This window comes from Phodopus roborovskii, unplaced genomic scaffold (assembly GCF_943737965.1).
Source record: "Phodopus roborovskii unplaced genomic scaffold, PHOROB, whole genome shotgun sequence".
NCBI classification, from domain to species: Eukaryota; Metazoa; Chordata; class Mammalia; order Rodentia; family Cricetidae; genus Phodopus; species Phodopus roborovskii.
In genome coordinates this window covers 4,138,940-4,161,497 of record NW_026126517.1, presented here as the reverse complement: position 1 = coordinate 4,161,497, position 22,558 = coordinate 4,138,940, and the positions used below count along the sequence as shown (strand labels likewise).

The 22,558-nt window shown below is 37.1% G+C and overlaps 1 protein-coding gene across 1 annotated transcript in view; it reads left to right on the top strand.

Moving 5' to 3' along the window:
* Dpy19l2 (dpy-19 like 2) overlaps positions 1 to 22,558 on the top strand; it is a 119,534-nt gene that overhangs the window by 92,881 nt on the left and 4,095 nt on the right. Inside the window, exons 17-21 of the mRNA XM_051197168.1 lie at positions 14,304 to 14,328; positions 16,346 to 16,465; positions 17,452 to 17,626; positions 19,437 to 19,536; positions 21,226 to 21,351. Coding sequence (XP_051053125.1) covers positions 14,304 to 14,328; positions 16,346 to 16,465; positions 17,452 to 17,626; positions 19,437 to 19,536; positions 21,226 to 21,351 — 546 coding nt within the window. The remainder of the gene's footprint in view (positions 1 to 14,303; positions 14,329 to 16,345; positions 16,466 to 17,451; positions 17,627 to 19,436; positions 19,537 to 21,225; positions 21,352 to 22,558) is intronic.

The window sequence follows — 22,558 nt, the reverse complement described above, 5'->3', positions numbered from 1 at the left end:
TTCTCAAACATTTTTTTCTAATATTTCTCCTTTAGAGTCAGCTAACAATATAACATCCATGTAATGATAGATTATGGATTGTGGAAACTGTTTACGAATTATTTCTAGAGGTTTTTGCACAAAATATTGGCATAGAGTGGGGCTATTTAGCATTCCCTGTGGCAAAACCTTCCATTGATATCTCTTCACCGGTTGAGAATTATTGTAATTAGGTACCGTGAAGGCAAATTTCTCTTTATCTTGTTCTTGTAAAGGTATAGTGAAGAAGCAATCCTTTAAATCAATAACTATAATAGGCCATTCTTTAGGTATCAAAGAAGGCAAGGGCATTCCAGGCTGTAGAGAGCCCATTGGCTGGATAACTTTATTGATGGCTCTCAGGTCTGTAAGCATTCTCCATTTACCAGATTTCTTTTTGATAACAAATACAGGAGAATTCCAAGGGCTGGTTGATTCCTCGATATGTCCAGCATTTAGCTGTTCCTGAACCAGGCTTTCTAAAGCTTCTAACTTCTCAGAGGTCATAGGCCATTGTCCTACCCAGACAGGTTCCTCTGTTAGCCATTTTAAAGGTAGGGCTTTTGGTTCCTCTGTTTGTTCAGCACTTGTATTCTGTTTTTGTACAGCCTGGATATTTGGTATTTGTCTTGTATAGTACTTTATAATATTTTTTTTACACAATCATGAGGTCGTTTATGGTTCTTATCTAATATTGGAGGAATGTTAATCTGTGTATTCCATTGCTGTAATAGATCATGACCCCATAAATTTATCACTACATCAGCCACATATGGTCTCAACATTCCTCTCTGACCTTCTGGCCTTATACATTCAATCCATCTCGTGCTCTGTTTTACCTGAGACAGGGTTCCAATCCCTAAGAATTGAACATTTACCTCATGCAGGGGCCATCTTCGAGGCCAAGATTTATTAGTTATGATAGTTACATCTGCCCCTGTGTCAAGTATCCCGTCAAACAGTCTGTTATTCATCTTAACTATCAATCTAGGCCTTTGACTATTTATAGAGGTTTGCCAAAATATACGTTTTTTTATTTCCTTCTGTCATGTTTGATTCAACTTCCATCACTAGTTTGTCATACAGAGCGGTATGTGTTTTTATAATAGGCACATAATTTTCTAATTGTCCTGTGGGAGTTTGTCTTCCACTATGACTGGGAATGTTCGGATCACCTGTGACGTGGGGGCCTTTGAGAGGCCCCCCAAGGAGTTTCCCGATGGTAAAGGGTTTCCTTGCTAGCCTCTGGTCGATCTACACTCATTTGTCCAGTGTCTGCCTTTGCCACACCTTCTACATAACCCAGGAGGCTGAGGCCTTCTGTTCGATTCATTCCTGGGAGTGTTATTTCTAGGGAAGCTTTGCCTACAATTTCTTTTTAGATGTTCTATCTTACCACAGTTATAACATCTGACATGTTGATATCTCTTCAAACCTGTGGAGATGGCTTCTCCTCCCCAAGCTTCTATGTCACCATAGTTAAGACCTCTGTTACCTTGATGTCTTCTCAGACCTTTAGATATGGCTTCTTCTCCCCTTGCTTTAGTCTTATTGTCATTATACTCAATGTCGCCTGTATATAGGATCCATTCATCCAAGGGTGCTGATCGCATTTTTAAAGGCCAAAGCACCTGTTTGCATTGAGGATTCACATTCTCGTAAGCTAAAGATTCTATGAGTATTCGCCTGGAATCTATGTCTGCTACCTCTAATTGTACTACCCTAGATAATCTTTCTAGAAACACACTAAAGTGTTCTCTAGGCCCTTGCCTTATCTTGGTAGGATTCTATCCTCTCCCATAATTCATGAACCTTATCCCAAGCATTCAGAGCTGCTGTACTGCATAGAGACAAGATATGTTCATCATCAAGGCAGCTTGGGTTTCTGGGTCAGCATGAAGACCCTCACCAAGATTTTTATCTTGGGGAGCTTTATAACCTTTCTTCAGCCCTGAAGTTCAAGAGCTTTTGCTTCCTTTCTCCATAAAGCCCTCCATTCTAATTAAGAGGTGTTTTCAAGGACAGCTGATATTAATTGATCCCAATCCTTAGGGGTTACCTTGTTATTTCTTGCCCATGATTCTACTAATTGTTTCACATATGGTGAGTGCATGCCATAAGAGACTACTACTTCCTTTATACTTTTTAAATCTTTCATACATACTGGTTCCCGCTGATATGCAATGATACCTTTTGGGTGTTTTTTCGTTGCTGGTTTTTCATTAATAGATACAGGGAAAGCTCCGCTGACCCTAAATGTTGTGGAAATATTTAAGTCTTTTTCATGCCCTGTTACCTGTAGTTCTTCTTCTGATGTATCAGACTGAAGGTCTTCTAAAGCCTGAAATCTATTCACCATTGTTTCTTTGAGTGTCTGAACTTCTTGAATCATATAACTTTGTAGAGACTTCATTGCATCAGTCAGTTTCTTACTTTCTTCAACTAAGAATGATTCCATGTTTTTAATATTCTCATCCTTAGATATTATCTGAATGGCATGTAAACTGCCTTCCAGAAACAATGTTCTATCTGTGAGCTTGCCATTATCCTCAGACATGGAAGAGATTCTATCATCTAGTCTTTCTATCTGATGTTCCAGTTTTTTTTAAACTTATTAGTAGCTTCCTCCGACCAGGAACGAGCTGTTTCTGCTAACATGTTAATGCATTGCATTGTTTCTGTTCTGGTTATTGAGGCATCAGACATGGAACAAATTCTGTTTTCTACTTGGTCATTTTTATGTTCCATGTTTTGTATTCTATCTGTCAGCTCTCCAATGCCATCTTCAATATTCTGAACCTTTTTCCCTAAACATTCAATGTTTTGAATTCTATCATTTTCAGTGATTCGAATCCTTGTTACTAAGTCTCCTATGGTTTGTAATCTCAAACTATTTCTTTAAGAATAGTATGTTAATGATGAAACCCAATGCTATTACCAAATAAATGTACATATTGGCCCAGTCATAATTTTCTTCTGCTAAAATTCCTTCTATATATGAAGTAAAATAATTCCTAAAGTCCTGCATTGTAAAATTATCTGTCATAGGTATGGAACAATTGATCTCAGATATTATGTCAGCTTAAATTGCAAAGGATGTTACAATTACCTTAGGACAGGACAATTCTGTTGTCCTGGAACTTTGATGCTTTTAATTTTAGATCTTAGCTTGTGGTAGTTATGCCTGGATGTGTATCGTCAAATAGTGTCTGGCAGCAGACGATCCTTGTGATCCCGGTCCCAGTAGAATAGCTCTTAACAAACTATGGCAAGCTAAATTTTATTAGACAAATGAGTAAAAGGAGTCTTGTGGAATTGGTGGAACTGCAGCGCTAACCTCGGGAAATGCACAAGCAGGGCGGGCGCTAAAGGGCTCTGCGGGAATGCAAAGTGGGGAAATGGGCATAAAATGAGAAGCAGTGAGTGCCTTCTCAGGCCTGCTGTGGAGGCAAAGGAGTTGTAGGGCAGAGGCAGATGTCCCAAAGCTGTGGTGAGTCCACCTGGTGTGGCAAGGGACCCTGCCCGTTGGGGAATGGCGTCTGCCACCTAGGTGAAACCCAGGTCCCATGAAAATCCTGATCCCACTTCTGACACCAGATATTGCAGTTAAATAAGGATCAGGATAAACAAATAAGCTGAATAGATGTTTATTTGGGGAGAAATAACTTACAGCCTAGATAGATGAACACCAGCAAGTTCCACTGGTTGCTCTCCTCTCCGCATCCAGCTAGCAAGAGAGCATCCTCTGGCTCCTCCTCAGACCTCCTTCCACAGGTCACTTCCGCCCCTGTCTCCACCCACCAATGGGCGTGGTCAGTGCCACAGAAGGAGATAAAGTGAATATCCCACTACAATCAAATTCTTGGAGAAGGAAGTAATATGCTACTTTGGAGAAACAATCTCTACATGATAACCACACCCTTGGCTTCATGTCATACAGCAGCTTTGAATGCTTGCATCAGAATTGGAGAAGTAGGAAAGAAAATTGAATCATTTACAAGTTATACAGGGCCCAAAGGAAGCCTTCACAGATTTCTTACAAAGACTGACATCAATAAGTAGAATGAAATCAAGATTCAGAAGCTAGAAAAGTAACAATTGAATATATGGCTTTTGAAAATGCAAATTCTCAATAAAAAAGAATAATTAGGCCCTTAAAGACAAGGTCAGCACTTTTGAAGGAATGGATTTGAGACACAATTAATATTGAATCTCATGACCATGATAATGTATGGTTGGGAGATGTGATTTCAATCTATGTATCAATCATTTTAATTGTGTTAGACTAGATCACCTTAAAAGAGATTATAAAAGGGCATTCCTAGAAACAGTACTTTTCTTTCTTTCTTTCTTTCTTTCTTTTTGTTTTTTGTTTGTTTGTTTGTTTGTTTTGTTTTGTTTTTCAGAAAGAGTTTCTTTGTATTGTTTTGGAGCTGTCCTGGAACTAGCTTTGTAGACCAGGCTGGCCTCGAACTCATAGAGATTTGTCTAACTCTGCCTACCGAGTGCTGAGATTAAAGGCATGTTCACCAACACCCGGCTAGAAATAATACTTCCAAACAGAACACCCCTCTCTTCCAGATTATGCATGAGGTGTGTGGAAATGGCAGACATTTGACTAATGAATGTAAATAAAAGACACATTCAAGGCAATATTTCGTCATTGGGAAACTCATTGAGGGGCCTCTAACATGCCAAATTTGGCTCAGTCCTTTCCTGTCACTATGGAAACTCCTTCCTAGAGCAATTAAGGAACCTAGTACCTGTTTTAAGAAACCATACTGCTCTGGATGATAGAAGAGCTATAAAAGAGAGAACAATTTTTTTAGGAAAAACCATAAAGCGAGTATATTGGAAAACTTCTGTAAATGAGCAGAGACCAAAATTGAAAGTAAAAATTACTGTCATTGAAGGTATGTTAAACACAGGTGTGGAAGTAAAAATTCTTTTGCTGGAATCTTGGTACCCAAACTGGCCTCTTCAGGAGGTAAATGCTCAACTTCTATAATTGGTATTTTATCAGTTGGTAAAGCAGAGTGCAAGATGGGTCAAATATATAGAGTCAGAAAGACAGAGAAAATTAAAGCCATGTTGCTAACATTGTAGTGAATTTGTGGGGACAAAGTTTGTTACAGCAATGGAATACTAAGATAAATATTCATCTGATCTTAGGAACAAACCATAAATTAACATATGATTCTGGAAAAAAAATAAGAAGGTATTATGAAGAGCAATCACTGAACATTAGGTTGTACAAGAACAGGGCACAATGCTGCTGATCTTCAAAAGACTAACATACTTTATACAATGGTTGACAGACAAACCTGTATGGTTTGTCTTCTACAGCTATAGGCTTTAGAAGAACTGGTACATAAACAACTAAATGCTCAGCATATTGAGGAATCAACCAACCCTTGGAATTCTCCTGTATTTGTTGCTAAAAAGAAATCTGGAAAATGGAGAATGATAACAAATATAATGTTAATAAGGTGATTTAGCCAATGGGCTCTCTGCAGTCTGGAATTTCTTTGCCTTCTTCATTGCTTAAAGGATGGCCTCTCATAGTAATTGATTTAAAAAATTGTTTCTTCAGTATACCTTTACAAGAAAAAGACAGAAAACTTTGCCTTCCCAGTGCCTATTTACAATAATTCTCAGCCTGTTAAGAGATATCAATGGAAGATTCTCCCACAGGGAATGTTAAATAGCCCCACCCTGTGCTAATATTTTGTATGGCAGCCATTGGAAATTATACATAAGCCATTTCTTCACTATAGTTTACCATTACATAGATGACATTTATTATCTGATTCAAATGTAGATACTTTAGAAAGAATGTTTGAAGAAGTAAAGAATATTTTGCCTTTTGGGGGAATTACAAATTGCTCATGAAAGGAATACAAAAAGGAGATTCATTTAGTTACTTAAGCTATAAAAAGGCTTAAAAATAATTAAACCCTAAAAGGTACAAATTAGAAGAGATGGATTGCAGACTCAACGATTGCTAACCAACATTTCCCATCTATGCCACATTATTGGGATAAAACATGATCATCTAATTAATTTAAACAAAATAAGAACTTTAGTCCCAGTGAATTAACAGATGAATCTGAGAGAAAGTTGGCTTTGTTGAAAGAGAAATTACAGATTGCACGTATGGATAATGTGGACCTAAAGCTGCTTTCTAGTCATATGATCATCTAGGAACTCCCCTATAGGAACTTTAATGCAAGGGGAAGATATGCATCTGCTTTTACCACATAAGCTACATTAAAAAATTAAAAATTTATTTGGAAAAGATCTCTGCATTGTTTCTAAAAGGGAAATTGAGACTTTGTTAACTAGTGAGAATAAATCCAGCAGAAATTACAGTACCTTTTACTAATAATTTAATTGACAAATTATGGGTAGAAAGTGAAACCTAGCAAAAAAAGATTCATAGTAATTTTGGTGGAGAGATTAACAACAATTATCCCCCAAACAAGAAAATTCAACTTACGAAGAGAACTAACTGGATTCTTTCTCACATTGGATAGGAAACACCAATAACTAGAGCCCCTAAATTCTATACTGTTGCAAATAAATCAGGAAAGGCATGTTACAAATCAGAAATTTTAAGTAAAGTGGATCTAAGTCCTTATAAGTCTGTCTAAAAGTCATAATTATATACTATTTTCATGGTGTTAATAGATTATACAGAACCTCTCAGTATAGTTACTGATCCATAATATACAGAGTTGTTTCCATATTAAAACCACTAAATATATATCAGATGCTACAAAATTGACCTTTTTATTTACTTAGTTACAAGACATAATCAGAAATAGGAATCACCCCATATATATAAAGCACATGTGTACTCCTGAACTGATCTGCCAGGCCCTCTAGCACTAGGTAATGATGAAATTGATCAACTATTCATAGAAAATGTCCTAAAGGCTTCAGAATTTCACACATACACACACACACACACACACACACACACACACACATACACACACATACACACACACACAACCACCACCACCACCAACAACAACAACAAAAAACAAAAACAACAACAAAAAAACACCATGCAGATAGGAAACATTTAAAAAAAAAAAGACATTTCATTACATGGCAACAAGCCAAGGAAATTATAAGGAAATACTCTACTTGTTCTTTATACAATCAAACTCCATTATCTGCCAGAATTAACCCAAAGGGTACTCAAAAGGTAAAATCTGGAAGATGGATGTGTTCCATCTTGTAGCATTTGGAAAATTAAAATATATACACCACACCATTGTTAACTATTCAGGTTTTCAGTGGGCAAATGCTTTGAGTTTGAAAAAGGTTGATTCAGTAATCACACATTTGCTGGAAGTTAGGGCCATCATGGGTGTACCTGTATAAATAAAGACAGACAGTGCTCCAGCAAAGAAAATGACACAGTTTTTTTTCTTATTGTAATATAAAGCATATTACAGGTATAGCACACAATCATACAGGGCAGGCAATTACAGAAACATCACATTGAACTCTAAAGGAGTTGCTAAATAAACAGAAAGGGATGATAACGACCCCCAGAAATAGATTGCATACTGCTTTATTAACGTTGAATTTTTAAAATGCTGATGAGAAAGGAACAAAATATGCAGAGAAATACTGGATAATAGAAAGAAAAAAAAAACCTATGGAATTAAATCAGCCAGTATACTTCAAAGATGTGTTGACCACAGAATGGAAACCAGGACACATGTTACAATGTGGTAAGAGATTTTGCTTTTGTTTCCATGGAAGAAGAAAATCTATAGAGACCATCAAAATTGGTAGAGATCTGATTTGAGCAAGTGACACCTCTAAATTAGAAGAGATTACAGTTCATCAAGCAGTATGGCCATTTAATCTAAACTAACCTGTAAAACTAAATAAATGCTTTTCATTTTATCAGATATAACTTGCCAAAAGGGAACTTCCCCAAAATTAGGGTTGGGGAGGTCTTAATTTTTTTTTCTTTTCAGGAGAATAAATGCATCCAGCTAAGGAATCTGAAGACCACTGGATGAATGAAATAATCCAGAAAAAAAAATTCCCAAGATCCCACTTCTGACAAGTTGATATTTTCCAGGTGGTAGTGGCACACACCTTTAATCTAAGCACTCAGGAGGCAGAGGCAGGTAGATCTCTATGAGTTCAAGAACAGCCTAGTCTACAAGAGCTTATTCCAGGACAGCCTCCAAAGCCACAGAGAAACCCTGTCTCAAAAAACAAACAAAAAAGATACAAAACAAAAGAAAAGGAATAAATTGGCCTGTTGGCATATTGCATTTACAATGGTATAAAATTTGATAAATATTCCCACATGTATGTATGTGTGTATATATATATATATATATATATATATATATATATATATATAGAGAGAGAGAGAGAGAGAGAGAGAGAGAGAAATGGTCTTTTTGTAGTCCAGTTAAAGATTAAAGCTGGATTTGGATTGTGGCTCTCTCCTTCTCTAAACCCAAGAATTCTTGTTAAAGTAAAATCCAAAATCTCTGTCTCATGTCAGAAGAGCCAGGTGAAATAGAGCAGAAGAAAAAGAAATATTTAAAGACTATTGTATTGTTACTAATCTCATAATCTTTTGGTTTTGTTTGAAGCTTTTCTTGAGGTAGATCATCTCAGCATTTATAAGATTTACTCTACCTTCCTGTACATGATTTTGGGTTTGAGTTTCTACAAGTTTTCTGCATTCAATCATGATCATGCTAAACAGTGACCTTCAAAGTTTCTTCAAAAGGAGGATGAGTCCCCACAACAACAATTCCACCAGAATTGTGATAACACCATTAAACTGAAAAATATACCAACTAAAAGATCAGTTATGGACTACAAACTGTTTAAAACAATTTAAAGATGACTTGCTGAGATGATTCAGCCTCACAAATACTGCTAGCAGAGATGATATAGCCTCACAGACTACTTTTTCCAGGACTTGGGACAAGTCCTGCACTTTCCCATTATGCAGAGACTGAACAAAAATGATACAGCTATCTCTCCCAGAATTTGACAATTAAGCCAAAGTTCTCAGGATCCCCTAAAAATGCCATAACCCCCAGATATCAGGAAGTGACTTTAAGAATATGATGCCTCCATTCCCAAGAGATGGGGTGGGTGGTTTTGATCTTTCATTTGGTTATATATTTTTTGTCATTGTTTAAGGGGATTAGTTACAAGTTTCTATTGATAATAATCAAAAAAGAGGAGTTATAGATGTGATAGGATAAAAGGGTAGATTATTGAATCTACTGTGAAAACAAAAAAGGAAGGATGTAGATAATGGTAAGATAAAAGGTAGATTATTGAATCTACTATTAAAAAGCAACTACTAGTTTTAATACTTTACATTGGTTTGGATTTTTATATATCATATACAAATTTTGTATATTGACACAAATTTGAGATTAATTTGTTAAAACATGCTGTATATATATTTCTAATCTTTTTCAAGGCATGGCACATATATAGCCCATTTAATAATGTAATGCAAATTTCTACTCCTTGAAAGTTATTATTACCAACTATATAGGTTAAAAAGAAAATGCAGGTTAGTAATTAATCACCTATTACAATCAAACTTGCAGTCATATTGGGTATGTTTAAAGGTCAAACAGAAACACTTCAGGGATCTACAGAATATGGCATTTAAGATGTTTTAATAAGATAGGTTCTTTAATAAGATAGGTGAGACATGTCTGCTCCTGGCAGCACCAATCTACTTCAGAGAAGATGATGGGCATTGAAGAAACTGCACATGGAGTTTACTTTCTTTGTGGCAAAAGTTAGAAAAGTTAGCCACTGGCCAAGAAACAGCCCTTGCCTTGATTACTGATGGTGTGCTGTCCAAATTGGACAAGCAGGTCCCAAAAGAAAGTGACTGCCTAACCTTGCCAAGACAATGTGGGACAGTCCCTCAAAAATCCTGCTTCACAGAAAAATCTGTCAGTTATGCTAGGCCTATAGGTTGAAGACAGATGGCCCCATGTTTCAGAGGAAACTTGAGTGATTGTCAAGGCAGCCAGCCAGTTTTGTCATTTCTCACAGCTTTTGAAAGTTACTTGCTTCCACTTTCTGCATACTCAGCTAATATTTCCTTCTTAGGTCTGTGAGTGAGGTGAAGACTAGATAGTATAGTTTTCCATGTTTATAAGACTCAGAAAAGAAACTAAAGAGGTGCAAAGTATAAAAGATTGAGAGACATTAAAACAAAATTTGATAATGAAAACTAGAATAAAAAGTTAAATTAGGAACAAGATTTTGGACTCACCAAGATAGGATAGATAATAGAATATATTCTCTGAATTTGTCAAAAGCAAATGGACTAGACATTGTTGATGTACTTATTGCCTGTATATATTGTATATACTTACTCCACATAGTTTTTCTTTTGTTAGTTGTAGCCTTCCCTTTTGTATTAGACAAAAAGGGAATCATGGTCATATATTGTTTATGATTTAATAAAGCTTGCCTGAGGACCATAATGCAAAGCCAGCTATAGCCATAGAAGCTGGGCAATTGTGGCACACAATTTTAATCCCAGGACTCAGGAGACAGAGGAAGGTTCTTTGCTAACTGCAGGATTCTGTTGTGATTAGAAGAGTTTGGATCCTAGGATGCCTCCATTCCCTGGCAACATAGGTGGGAAAGAGCTACAAGGGATCAAAGTAATTTGATTCCTTTTCTATTTTCTAACAGACCTTCTGTAGCCACATTAAAACTTGCAAATGCCCTCAAATTACATTCTAAGATCTTTCTCTGAGAATGTCTCGTCCTGTAAGGTCATTTGTAAAGCAGTCTTTACAAATAAGGAATAAGATGGACATTTTCATATTTGAATCAGATTACTATAAATTCTACCAACATCAAATTACTTCTTTACTAGTAAAAGTATATTCACTGTGCAGTATTTAGAACACTATATGTTCCTGTTGATATTCAGTAAATTGAAAATGCTTTTCAAGAAGTAAAGTATTTATATGCCTTAGAGATATTTACCAAGTTACACATAAAATATTTATGTCATTTATAATTGTAAAAAACTGAAACAACTCAACAATAATAATTGAAAGCACTGTATGTATAATTTATAGCTTAAATATTTAAACAGAAGTATCTTGTTCCAGATGTACAGTCTCCAGGGATCAGTTAAAGATATTCTAACTTAATCAAAGATAAGCCTTTTTATACACCATTTGTAGAATTATCATAAATCACACCTTTTTATTTTTTATAATCAAGTCCATTTAAATGAAAACGAACATTTATAGACAGTATTTGGGAATTTGAGCATCATTCTTTCCAAACTACTTCCTGGTGGTAAGGGGCGCTGTCATGGGGGATTCTAAGAAGATGCAGAAATCCTGGCTATCCATTTAAATGAAAACGAACTACTTCCTGCTGGTAAGGGGCGCTGTCATGGGGGATTCTAAGAAGATGCAGAAATCCTAGCCATAGTCTGTAAGGCTGCTTTGTCCAGCTGTTTTGAATGTAAGATCACCTGGTACTCTGTTTCAGGCAGTCTGGCTTGATCAAACCACATTAGTCTGGAAGGAATCCACAGCTTTTTGTTTTCTGTAGAAACAAAAATAGAAATCCTTTTCCCCAGTAATTTGTCCTTGAACTTAAATTTTTGAGTCAGGGCATTTTTTTAATTTAATTTATTATTTTACATGTCGATCCCAGTTCCCTTTCCCTCCCTCCCTTTTATCCTCTCTACCCTCTCCCATGCACCCTAACCACCCTCCCCTCCCATCCCTCCACCCCAATTCCATATGTAGGGGAATGCCATCCAGTTGGGGTCATGTAGATCTGACAGGTCATGTGAATTAGGGACTATGGCTTCTCTCCTGTCTCTAGATTAAGGCAGTTATCCCTCCATGGGGGGATGTGTTCGCAAAGTCCTTTTGTGCACCAGGGGTACATCCTGGCTCCACTGTCTGAGGTCCCTTAGACTGCTCAGTCCTTCTGGCTGAGACTCATATTCAGCATATTCAGGGGGGCCTGAGTCAGTCCCATGCTGGCTTCCCAGCTATCAGTCTGGGGGCACGTTAGCTCCTCCTTGCTCAGGTAAGCTGTCTCTATGTGTTTCTGCCACCTGGTCTTGTCCTCTCCATCTGCATCTGGGTTCTAGTTCGACTCAGTGTTTATACATGGGTGTTTGCTCCTGTTTCCAACAGGCATTAGATGAGGGCTCCATGGATAAGTTAGTTGTTGATCTCACTCTCCTGGAAGGACATTTATGGTAGCCTTTCCACGGAAGCTCAAATTGTTAGTTGGCCGCAGTCTTGTAGTTCTCTAGACCTTTCTTTGTGTTCAATTTTATCTTCAAACCAATATTGGTTCCCTCTTTTATGCTCTCTCTCTCTCTCTCTCTCTCTCTCTCTCTCTCTCTCTCTCTCTCTCTCTTTCCTGTCTTCTATTCCTAACCTGGCTCAATCTTCCTGGTTGCACGTGTTTTCCTTTCCTCTCCCTTACTTTCTCCTACTTCTCTCTCCATTTGCTGCCCCCCCCACTTCCACTGTGCTCTGGAGGACTTGTCCCTTCCTGGTTCTGTGAGGGACCTTACATGAATCTCCCAGAATACCCTTGTATCCTAGTTCCTCTGGTGGTGTGAATTATAAGCTGGTGATCCTTTGATCTAGGTCTAAAATCCATATATGAGTGAGTACATACTATGTTCCTCTTTTTGTGACTGGGTTACCTCATTCAGGATGGTTTCTTCAAGTGCCATCCACTTGCCTGCGAATTTTAAGATACCATTATTTTTTTCTGTAGTGTAGTATTCCATTGTGTAGATGTGCCACCTCTTCATTATCCATTCTTCAATTGAGGGGCATCTAGGTTGCTTCCAGTTTCTTGCTATTACTAATAGTGCTGCTATGAACATAGTTGAACAGATGTCTTTGTTGCATGGATGTGGATCATTTGGGTATATGTCTAAGGGGGATTGCCGGGTCCTGTGGTAAACTAATTCCCATTTTCCTGAGGAACCGCCATACTGATCTCCAAAATGGCTGTACAAGTTTGCACTCCCACCAGCAATGGAGGAGTGTTCACCTTTCTCCACATCCTCTCCAGCATGAGTCATCATTGGTGTTCCTAATTTTAGCCATTCTGGCAGGAGTAAGATGGAATCTCAGTTGCTTTGCTTTGCATTTCCCTGATAGCTAAGGATGTGGAGCACTTTCTTAAGTGTTTTTCAGCCTTTTTTATTTCTTGTATTGAGAATTCTTTCTTCAGTTCTGTACCCCATTTTTTAATAGGGTTATTTGGTGTTTTGTTGACTAGTTTCTTGAGTTCTTTGTATATTCTGGAGATCAGCCCTTTGTCGGATATAGGATTGGCTCTAAAGAAAGAAATTAAAGAAGATACCAGAAAATGGAAAGATCTTCCACGTTCTTGGATAGGTAGGAGAAACATAGTAAAAATGGCAATCTTGCCAAAAGCAATTTACAGATTCAATGCAATCCCTATTAAAATCCCACCACAATTCTTCACTGACCTTGAAGGGATAATAATCAATTTTATATGGAAAAAAAGACCCAGGAAAGCCAAAACAACCCTATACAATAAAAGAACTTCAGGAGGCATCACCATTCCTGACTTTAAGCTCTACTAGAGAGATATCTGAAAACAGTCTGGTATTGGCATAAAAATAGACAGGTAAACCAATGGAATCAAATTGAAAATCCTGATATTAACCCACATACCTATGAACACCTGATTTTCGACAAAACAGCTAAAATTATACAATGGGGCAAAGACAGCATCTTCAATAAATTGTGCTGGCACAATTGGATGAGGGTGTGTAGAAGACTGCAGATAGACCCATGTCTGTCACCATGCACAAAACTCATGTCCAAATGGATCAAAGACCTCAACATCAATTCAGCCACATTGAACCTCTTAGAAGAGGAAGTAGGGGTACCCTTGAACAAATTGTTATAGGAGACCGCTTCCTGAACATAACTCCAGGGGTACAGACACTGAGACCAAACTTAGAAGCTTCTGTAAGGCAAAGGACACAGTGGACAAGACCAAACGGCGGCCCACAGACTGGGAAAAGATGTTCATAAATCACACCTTTAAAACTCTGTAATTTTATTAGCATAGATAGTGTTTTAAATTTTGTACTTTGCATAGTGTAGGAAGAACTAAGATCCAAAGACAAAATAAATGATTTTATACTTATGTGATGATGTTGTAATGATATTTAGTAAATAGATATTTTTTTTCTTTTCTTCCAGGAAACAACTCCTTGAAAATGGTGAGGTAAAAGCTCTCATTCTTGGTAGACTTACATATTAAATCCTATTTGAAGACAGGACAGTCAACATAGCTGTAGCCTTCCTGTCGATGCATATCAGTGCCCCTTGAATTTGGGGCAGGGGTAATCATTTACTGTGGGACTTCTTTTTCAGTCTGATCTCACAATTGAATAGTAATAAGGATTTGAAAGTCAACTCAGAAGATTCAGAATATTACCAGAAGTAATCTATTAATTGTGTGTGTGTGTATTTGTGTGTGTGTGTTTCTATATCATCCTCTTTACACTCTGTAGTATAGATTCATGGGTTTTCATTTTATTTATCATTTATTTTACAGAATATTATTCTGTGCATATACAAGTTTGTATTATAAAAGAGAGTGGCCCCCTGGAGTCAGTACAGGACACACTTAAGTACCAAATTCTCAGCACAAAGATTTATTATCCCGGAAGGCCAAGCAAGCGTAAGGGCTGCCCCTGGGTCTGGCAGAGGCAGACAGCAAGCAGCAGCAGCAGTAGGTGTTTTTTGCTGGAGTAGTTTTTAAGGAGAAAAGGGGAGGAGTCTATGCTATGGTGAGTGGATAAAGTCCTGATTGAATATGATAGCCAGTGAATTTTGATGGTTGGTGCTTAGTGTTTTATCTTAAGAATATTTCATGGTGGCTAACTTTAGGATGTAATCTCAGTCTAGTAAGGGGAGAAGGGTAAAAGACAAAACCTGTCTGCACCTTGTTTGTCATGTTCAGATGCTCAGACCTGTTAGGGAGTCCTTCATGTATCATCTGAAAGCCTTCTACATTTCATTAAATAATCTTTTCATGGCCACATGTCTGTTATTTATTCTTCTATATTTGTCGCAAAGTTTTTTTTCCTATTGGAGCTGTTAAAATTTCCTCCAATGTGTTTGATCATTCACTCAGTAAAGTTCTAAAAGGATTGTGTAAGTCAAAGTAATTGGCCATTCTTTAGGATCTTGGAATTATAGAAATTGGTTATTTTACTATTTCATTATTTGTTTCATTTCATTCTAATGTACAAGTTGACTATTTGCCTTTTGATAAATGAAATTACCACATTGTTGTGGGATATTAGTACACTGTGTTGAAATGTATTGCTGTGATTAATGTAATAAAAAGCTGAACACCCAATGGCTAAACAGGAGGTATAGGCAGAATTTCTGGGGAGAGAAAGGCAGAAGAGGAGGAAGCTAGGTGAACAAGAGAAGACAGGAGACATGGAGAGGAAACAGGAGGTACAAGGTGGAAGAGAGGGAATGTCACATGGCAGAATGTAGATTAATATAAATTGGTTAATTAAGTTACAAGCACTAGTTGAGACAAACCTAAGCTAAAGGCCAAGCTTTCATAGTTAATAAGAGGTCTTTGTGTTGTTACTTGGGAGCTAGCTGGTGGGACAGAATAATACTCATTACACCACATATGTGTAATTGAGTTGAGTACTGGTGAATTGGGATGTAAATTTTTAACTGCTATTTACTTTGATTATTACCACATCCACTGCACATTTTTAATAATGGTTATATTGTATGAATGTCTCAATTAGAAAAGTTTTATTTGAAACCTTTCCCATGAGGAACCCTCAGATTTGAGGCCCACTGTGTTGATACTCCTTAGGGTGAAGTGTCTTCACTGTAGCCTTTCACACATTCTTTGCTGCTTGGTTCTTTCTTCTCCTCCATGTTCTTGTCCATTGTTCTTGTCACTATCTAATTGATTGCAACTTATTTATGTACTAGTGCCCCTTTCTAAGAAAATGCATTAAGGTGTGAGCTTCATGAGGGCAGATTTGCAATGTGTTCCATTTGAAGCACTCAGAACAGTTCCTGGCACAGGTTATTGTATTAGTAAATCTTAGTTGAATGGATGAATGTGTATATTAATAGGCTTACTGCCATACTGGGAAATCTCTGCTCTCCTGTATAAAAAAATGTAAGACACTTTATTTTTCTCTGTTATTATAAAAATGCATAAAGTGAAAAGGTCACTACTTTGTGTTTTGCAGTTGATTTTTCACACCTTGCAGTTGCTGGCATTCGCAGCTCTTGCCATTTTAATCATGCGGTTGAAGCTGTTTTTGACACCCCACATGTGTATTATGGCTTCCTTGATCTGCTCCCGACGGGTAAGCAACCCATTCTCTTTTGGCTTGGTTGGTTTGATTTGGTTTGGTTTTTTGAGACAGGGTTTCTCTGTAGCATTGGAGGCTGTCCTGGAACTCGCTCTGTAGACAAGGCTGGCCTAGAACTCAAGAGATTTGCCTGCCTCTGCCTACTGAGTGCTGGTATTAAAGGTGTTCACAACAATCACCCAGCTGATCCACCCATTCTTGAGTGACTGCTATTATAACAACTAAAGTAATTGCCATGGATCTGTCATGACTTTGCTGAGTAATCCAAAATATGAAAGCATTGAGTACTTTGAGTTAACAATGTTCAATGACTGTAAATGTCAGTTGACATCCATTGTCAGCAACATTTTTTTTGAAAAATATTGAAAGACTGTGAATAATGTTTCAGTGGTGAGCAACTGGGTATTTCATCTCCCTCTGTTAGCCTAACAGAGTCTTTGAGCATTTAAGCCTTTGCAGGTGCTTCGGGCCCATTAACGCCCTTTTCAACACATTTCCATTGCTGAGGAGATCCAGAGTGGCCCTGCTTGGATGAGAAAATTCCTCAAGATCTCTCTTCTATAGCTACAGATAAATGAACTAGCTAGACAGACAGCTGCAGGAATTAGACAGATACCCAGTACTTCTGAAAGCACCTTACTCAGTTCTGACAGTTTAGCAGCCTTCTTCCTGAAAGAAATATGTCAATGATAGTGGGGTTCCCTTTGGTTATTCAAGTCCTCATAAAAATCAGCCAAATTTTAAAAGATTTCAGTCTAGCATGTTTCAAGGTATAGTTGCCTAATCCTAGTGAAAGTATTTATGACCTGTTCTGGTTACTCCAGCGTGTTGGCTGTTTGTAAGCAACAGATGAGCATATGTGTCTATGTGCTGAGATAAAGAGTAATCCACTTTTCTTCCAATAGGGAGGTGAGAATGTACTTGTGATCCAATAGTACTCTTCGTATAAGAAATATAAATAAATGGTTTTTTTATTTCAGCTCTTTGGCTGGCTTTTTTGCAGAGTTCATTTTGAGAATGTTGTCTTCGGTATTCTGACAATGATGTCAATACAAGGTTGCGCAAACCTCCATAACCAATGGAGCATCATGGGAGAGTTTACTAACCTGCCTCAGGAAGAGCTCATACACTGGATCAGATACAACACCAGGCCAGGTGAGCTGTTATACATATACATACAAAGCACACACATGTGTTTGTCACATATAGTTAAGCATTCTGTCTATGTATATATACATATATGCATTTGTGTATGAGAGAGAGAGAGAGAGAGAGGAGAGGAGAGAGAAGTGTGTGCACATGTGTGCACAATCCTGGATTGCGGTAGTTAAATTAACTTTTTTTTAGACAGGGTTTCTCGGTGTAGCTCTGGCTGTCCTGGAACTTACTCTATATACCAGCCTTACCTCAAACTCACATGGAGCTACCTGCCTTTGCCTCCCTGAGCATGGGGATTAAAGGCATGGGCTTCCACTGCCCATCTAGTTGCCTCACTTTACAATGGTCTCAAAGAAACGCACATTCAACAGATATTATGCATCAGTTTGGATTGTAATATTTCCCTAGATCTAGCCATAATACTTTCTTATGATGCTGTAAGTTCCAGTATGCCACTCCATCACCAAAAGATAAAATTGACACTCCTCACTGTCCTAGGCCCTCAGTATTTATTGACACATTTTCTTGAAGTTGTATTTAGAGCACTTAGTTATATTTGGGAAAACTGGTTATTTCAGTAGACCTAAATAAAATACCATGTACTTCTGACCAATTTTTATAAATAAAATGATCTTAACAGATATATAAACATTTACTGTATTAAAATGTCAAGAAACAAGTTTTTAGTCTTAAGAGGGAAAGCTGAATAATTGACTTTGATGTAATATTATGTCCAAGTTCTACTTTCAAAAACTCATACCAGTAAGTAATGAATGATTTGAAGAGTTGGAGAAACAATAAGATATTAACTAGTGAACTTAACAATTAATATTAAAAACATTGTTTTACTTTATGTATATGCATTTATGCCTGTATTATGTGCACCACATTCATACAGATGCCTGCAGATGTCAGAATAGGAATCCAGTGCCTTGGAACTAGAGTTACAGATGTTGTGAGTCTCTCTCTATGTGGGTGCTGAGAACTAAACCTGGGTTATCTGCAAGAGAAGTTAACTTAGTGTTCTTAACCACTGAGCTGTCTCTGCAGTCTCCATATTATTAATATTGAAATACTGAAGTACAGTATTTTCTTCTAACAAATCCACACAACTATAATTCACAACAACAATAAAATCATTTAAAAAATGTTCTATGACATTGGCCTTTTACATAGTTCTTGATACTACAGGACAGTTTTCCTTCTGTCTAGTTTTCTGCTTGAAGTACTGGTCCTTAAAACATAGCAGGAAGCTTCGGTGAGGCAGTTAAGGGTGTGCTTAGAAATGTTTCAACTGTACAGTCCTTGGAAATCACTTAGATTTGCTTTATTTACACAATAAGAAAAACACAGAATTGAGTTGTCCTATAAAACAAGCCACTGAGTTTTTATACAAATATCATGCATGGGTCCATGGGAAGGCTCAGGGGGTAAAGGTACTTGCTACCAACTCTAGGATCTGGGTTAGATTCCCAGACTTCATTTGATAGGAGAAAACTCATTCCCAACTGTTGTCTTCTGTCCCCTCAGGTGTGCATACATGCACATATGCACATAAGCAACCACATAAATAAACAAACATCAAATAAAATGTAAAGGTATTGTGTATGGCTTTTAGCACCAGTAAAGTGTAGGTTCAATATTACAGAAGACAAAGAATATATATTAAATAAGTAAAACATCTACAACATTAGCCATTGTAAAAGGATCTTTCATCTTTCCTAATTTGAATTACAATTTTAGGGGCACATTGAACTCTCTATTTTCTTTGAAAAGTTTTACTAAGAAATGTCATCTTGTTTCCCAGATGCTGTCTTTGCAGGTGCTATGCCTACGATGGCGAGCATCAAGCTATCTACACTGCATCCAATTGTGAACCACCCACATTATGAGGATGCAGACTTGAGGTGTGTAGTTGCCTGCATCCAATAGATAGAATTGCCATTAATTGCTACTGGCCCTTAGAAAAGGGAAAATGTGTTTGTTTACATACAAATGTTCATATGCACATACTCACATGCACATATTCACATAAGCATTTTTATATTCATCTCTGGACTTGTAAGGATGTAGAATGAAGCTGGGTGTGGAAGGCACACCTGTAATCCCAGTACTTGGGAAACTGAACATTAGAATCGATGTGAGTTCAAGGCGGACCTTGCCTACATAGTGAATCTCAGGCCAACCTGAATTAAGAGTGGAAACTTGTCTGAAACAAATAAAATTTTTTTTTTAGCAATTTCTATATATCTTTCTTCTGAAGTAGGTTCAATAATAGGACCTCAAATCTGAATCAAGCATGAGCAAAAAATGTTGCAAGGCTAGGGAGATGCCTTAGTTAGCAAAATGCCTGCTGCACTGGGATGGAGTCCTGAAGTCATGTACTCTGCACCCAGAGCCAACATCAGTTCCTATCTATGACCCAAGCATAGGCAGACCTCAGAAACTTCCTGGCCAGCCTAATTGAACCCTACCTCAGTGAAAGACCCTGTCTCAAAGAATAACAAAAAAAAATAATCTAACATTGACCTCTGGTCTCCAGGCATGCACACACACACACACACACACACACACACACACACACACACACACGCATGCACTAAAAAGTGGTTCTCATCATGTATGGAGTTTATATGTGTGATAGAGACAGACAAAAAAAGACAAGGATATACACATCAGAGAGACAGAAACAGACAGACAAACAAAACAGACACATACATACAAAGACAGACAGCAAGCACACACACACACACACACACACAGAGTGTTCTTGGGAACAGAGGTCAGCATTGGATGTCTTTCCTGATCACTTTCCATCTTACTCTTGAGACAAGGTCTAGTGAGCAAAGAGTTCAGCTAGGCTGGCCAGTGAGTTTCTGGAATCTCCCTGTGAAATGAGATGGTGTTCCTGGCTTTGAGTGTAGGGCACCTGAATTCAGGTTTTAATCCCAGTGTAGCAGGTATGGATTTAAAACTTATTTTGATTAGTCTGTTATTTGTTAAAGAAATAGTTTTAATTTTTGGCATACTGCTAGAAGAAACAACATCCCAAATGGCACTGACTTTCCTCAGGACTTTGTAAAAACTTTAACTTATGGCCAAAACTCCTATTGTGCCATATTTGAATGAACATCTACACATTTCAAAATTTTAGACAGTGCTTTTCCTATCTGTGGTAGTGTCCTGGATGCCAACTGCCAAATACTCTCTTGGCAGTATTCCATCTTTTGCTTATTTTCTAGAGGGGAAATTATCTACTGAAATCCATATTGCCACAAGCCTCAGTTTCTTGGTGACTATATTCCATTAACAGGCTCTTTCGTGGGTTATATGAAGTGAAGTTTACAACCTAAGCTATCAACCTGCCACCCAGTGCAACTTTAAATTAGCTTAGATATAACAAACTTCTAACTGCTTTAAGATGCAGCACATTAAAATATAAATATTTGTGTGAAAACCAGTATCTCAAAGTAATTGCTTAGTTTGTTATCATACATATCCATCACTGAGTGTTATGATTTCAATTTGCGAGCAAGATTTCTTTAATCTATTATCGTTTGTTTAAAAATATGTAATTGTTGTTTTTAAATTTAAAGGGCTCGAACAAAAATAGTTTATTCTGCATATAGTCGAAAATCTGCAGCAGAAGTGAGAGATAAATTGTTAGAATTACATGTGAATTATTATGTTCTAGAAGAAGCATGGTGTGTTGTGAGAACAAAGTGAGTATAAATATTACACATAATATGGTATTTTGTGAAGCAAATATCACTCCATGTTATTATGTAGTGATAAAATGCTTCTACGTAGAGAAGTCTTGATTCTTTAATGCTTCGTATTTTAGATATATCCCATTAAAATATTACCATTGTTAGTATTTAGGCATTTATACTGGCCTGCCTTTAGAATTCTGACAAGCTACACTCTCAGCTGCTGCCACTAAGAGCACCACCTGTGCTTATCTTTATGTTCCCTTTTAAAAGGACCCTGCCCACCTCCCACCCACTCTCATTCCTTCTCTCCCTCTCTCTCTGTCTGTTCCTCCCTGTCTCTCTCTGCCTCTCTTTCCTCTCTCCCATTACCCCTTTCCCAGAGACCATCCCTGTTTTATGATTCTTTTCCCTTAATAAAAAACTCTCCACTTGAACTGTCACATGGCGTCTTTCTCTCTTGAGCCAATTTTTAAAAATTACAATAAGCATTGCATAGGGTAAAAATTAGTTCATCTAGAGAAGTTAAATTATACTATCTTCTCATAATATGTATTAAAACTACATTTTAATACCTCAATTTTCATGTGACCTTTTAAAGGAAGTAAGATGTTTTAGCACAGGTATTCATCATGTAATTCTTTAGTCAAGTTAAAATATATATTGTAAATATATATTCTAGAATTTTTCAAATTTTTGCAATTATTTTATTTGATAACTAAATTGTAAGTGAAGTATATTTATCTGCTACTGTTACTCAATTATATTGGATGTATAAAGCTTAAAATTTTCTTGTAAGTGAAGATGACATCATAAATAAAAGCATTATATATTTTTTATTTGTATCTTGAAAATTGAGAAAGCAATGTGTTCTTGAGGTTATTATTTAGATTTCTGACAAGAGATATCAACATATCCCAGGTAGTACATTGCTTGTAATAACAATCCCATTCATCAAAAGATCAAAATATTTTCTGGTATCATTAGAACATATTATCTATATTGTCCACTTTTCAATCCAAACTTATCATCGTCAAACACTCACAGAGAAAATGGGCCAAAATTCTATGAAAATAGGAAGTTATCAGAAACTCATTCAAAGTATCTGATTCAGCATCTAGAGAGACCATCTTTCCTAATCAAAGGATTAATAAAATTGGGTCTGGGAATACCATTCCAGGGTTCAGCACTTGCCTGCCATAAGCAAAGTCCTGCTTGG